We start from the raw sequence: 2,592 nt of genomic DNA, 5'->3' as shown, positions 1-2,592 counted from the left end.
TAATAAATAGCTTTACGGAAACGCACGTTCTTTCTGAAAAAAGTCGAGTCAGATACACTTCAAAATTCTTATAGCCTATCCTCCCTCACAATAGAAACAGTAGTTGAAATTGGGATACTCAAATGTTTGAAAATCGTATTGTATCCTTCTCCAGCTTTGACAACAAATCATTTTTTTGCCTAAGGTCTTCAGATAGCTCTTTTTCCATATTGACTTATTGGTAATGACAGCAGTTATTCTATGCCTAATCCTTTTATACACTCCAAGAATGTTCACCTGCAGTCCAGCATTTTCTAGACTTTTCTTGAACTAGGGTATGAATACTTTGAATTAGCATTCTTGTAGTTTTGAAAAAAAATGCTGAAATAAATACAGTGTAGACATTTTTTTTTTTTTTGTCAACCAAAAACGCAAAACTTTTGCTACAAAAGATTTCTCAAAAACTTCTAGAAATTGCACATTTGCATTGGGGTATGTAAACCTTTGACTACAACTGTGTGTGTGTGTGTGTGTGTGTGTGTGTGTGTGTGTGTGTGTGTGTGTCTATATATATATATATATATATATATATATATATATATATATATATATATATATATATATATATATATAAAAAGATCAATAAATATGGCTATGAATACTTGGCTAGTTTATTGCTTTATGTAGTTGAATCCAGAGGAGCCATAAACTCTTTGTTGACTTATGTAGTGAAATAGATGCAGAATATTACTTTGGTGTCCTGATAATTCAATCCTGAGGTAGATTTGTTTGTCCCGTCTGATGTCTATGAATGTCTACACAACAAAGTATAGTGTAAGCTTGTTGCTATGTGTTAACTATTATGTTTTTTAATCTTGGCTTTAAGGATTGGCCCTTTGATGATGGAGCCCCACCTTCAAGTCAGATTGTGGATGATTGGCTGAACCTCGTGAAAGCTAAGTTCCGTGAGGAGCCTGGCTGTTGTATTGCTGTTCATTGTGTAGCTGGACTTGGACGGTATGTTGTTTTTTTTCCTCTAATTCTATGTTTAGCATATTCCTGTGCTTTACTTCCTTATTGTGAAACTTAAGACCTAAAGCGGTGATTTTGATCAACTTTTACCAAGTTACACTGCAAATGAGCAAGTATGCAATCAGCAGGATGCTGTCAGTTACTCTAAAAATAAATAAATCCAGCTGCAGCATATCCTGGCTGGGTATAGATTGATCAAAGTCACCCTGAAGTCAAGTAGGTAAACATTTAGGCTGTGTAACACTGATTAAGGCAGTACAAGAAACGTTTGTCTACTTGACATAATTTCTTACTGTTCTTGATTTGATCTAGTGTAAATGAAACAAATTCTATCCATTTTGCCCAAACACTTCTTCCTTGTGTTTGAGACTAGTAGCAGTTGAATAGCTTTTTTGCATTACAGAGCTCCAGTCCTGGTTGCCCTTGCACTGATTGAGTGTGGGATGAAATATGAAGATGCAGTCCAGTTCATAAGACAGTAAGTTTTTTATTTAACTATTTGGGACTGCCACTCATGGTGGTACACTGTTTAATCTTAATTGGGTTGAGGGGTTACATGGTGGCTCTGTGTTTGGCTGTTTGTAAGTCACTCTAATTAGTCGTGTCTAGACTGTTTTTTTTTCTGTTGCTAATGGTTTATGGCTAAGTTGTTTTCTTTCAAACCTCTCCCTAGGAAGCGCAGGGGCGCATTCAATAGCAAACAGCTGCTGTACCTGGAGAAATATCGTCCAAAGATGCGGCTGCGATTTAAAGATTCCAACGGTCACCGAACCAACTGCTGCATTCAGTGAGGGGGAGCAATCCCTGCTGCCTACAGCTAAAGAAAAGTGGAGAATGGTGTTGATATGTGGCCCCTGTCTCAGGATATTAAAATATCTAGGTGGTGGTCCCCCCACCGTTCCCAAAACCCCCACCATAATGGTTATTAGGCACTTCCATAGGAGTTGTACGAAGGACACATGCCTGGCAGGAATGCTGTTGCAAGCTTCATACCCATTTAGATTAATCTACCTTTTTGTGGTTTATATGTTGCTGCTGTATTATTATCTTCTTTTTTTTTTTTATTAAGTCCCTCCCCCCCACTTTTAAAGTTCAATCATTTGGTCTCTCCCATTAAAATCATGCATTAACATTACTGTTCTCTCTGCAAATTAGGAGCATATAAAATGTAGGTGCCATGTTTACTGCATGATAACCTGTCATTATAGTTGCTGATTTTCTAGAGGTGCAGACTAGCTTGACTGGTCTTTTTGAAGGAATGGTTTGGAGGAGGGACCTGTAAAACACAACCGGCTGCTGAGTTTATACACCTAACCAGTTTTAAAACTAGTGGGTGGGCCATCTTTGCACAAAACACACCTTGTATGCTGTCTTTATTGTTTAAGTCACTTTTGCTACCAGTTAGCCATTTTCCAACATTAATTTTTAATCACTACCTTCGAGCTGTACCCTTTTTGTTTTACTGGATAGAAGCACATGCTTTGTCATATATTAAAGCCTTAGTTTAAAAGGAACTTGGCACTCTTTGGTGCAGCTAGATAGGGAGGGCGAGATACATAACATTGGGAGGGGCTATTTAAT

General features: G+C 37.5%; 1 protein-coding gene across 1 annotated transcript in view; it reads left to right on the top strand.

The window, feature by feature from the left end:
• Window positions 1-1,875, top strand: part of LOC121316838 (protein tyrosine phosphatase type IVA 1) — an 8,047-nt gene extending 6,172 nt beyond the window's left edge. The window contains exons 4-6 of the mRNA XM_041252083.1: window positions 866-996; window positions 1,415-1,489; window positions 1,685-1,875. Coding sequence (XP_041108017.1) covers window positions 866-996; window positions 1,415-1,489; window positions 1,685-1,802 — 324 coding nt within the window. The 3' untranslated portion in view covers window positions 1,803-1,875. The remainder of the gene's footprint in view (window positions 1-865; window positions 997-1,414; window positions 1,490-1,684) is intronic.
• Window positions 1,876-2,592: the final 717 nt, after the last annotated feature.

This window comes from Polyodon spathula, chromosome 6 (genome assembly GCF_017654505.1).
Source record: "Polyodon spathula isolate WHYD16114869_AA chromosome 6, ASM1765450v1, whole genome shotgun sequence".
Taxonomy (NCBI): Eukaryota; Metazoa; Chordata; class Actinopteri; order Acipenseriformes; family Polyodontidae; genus Polyodon; species Polyodon spathula.
The sequence above is the reverse complement of the archived record's forward strand: the minus strand, read 5'-3'. Positions and strand labels throughout refer to the sequence as shown.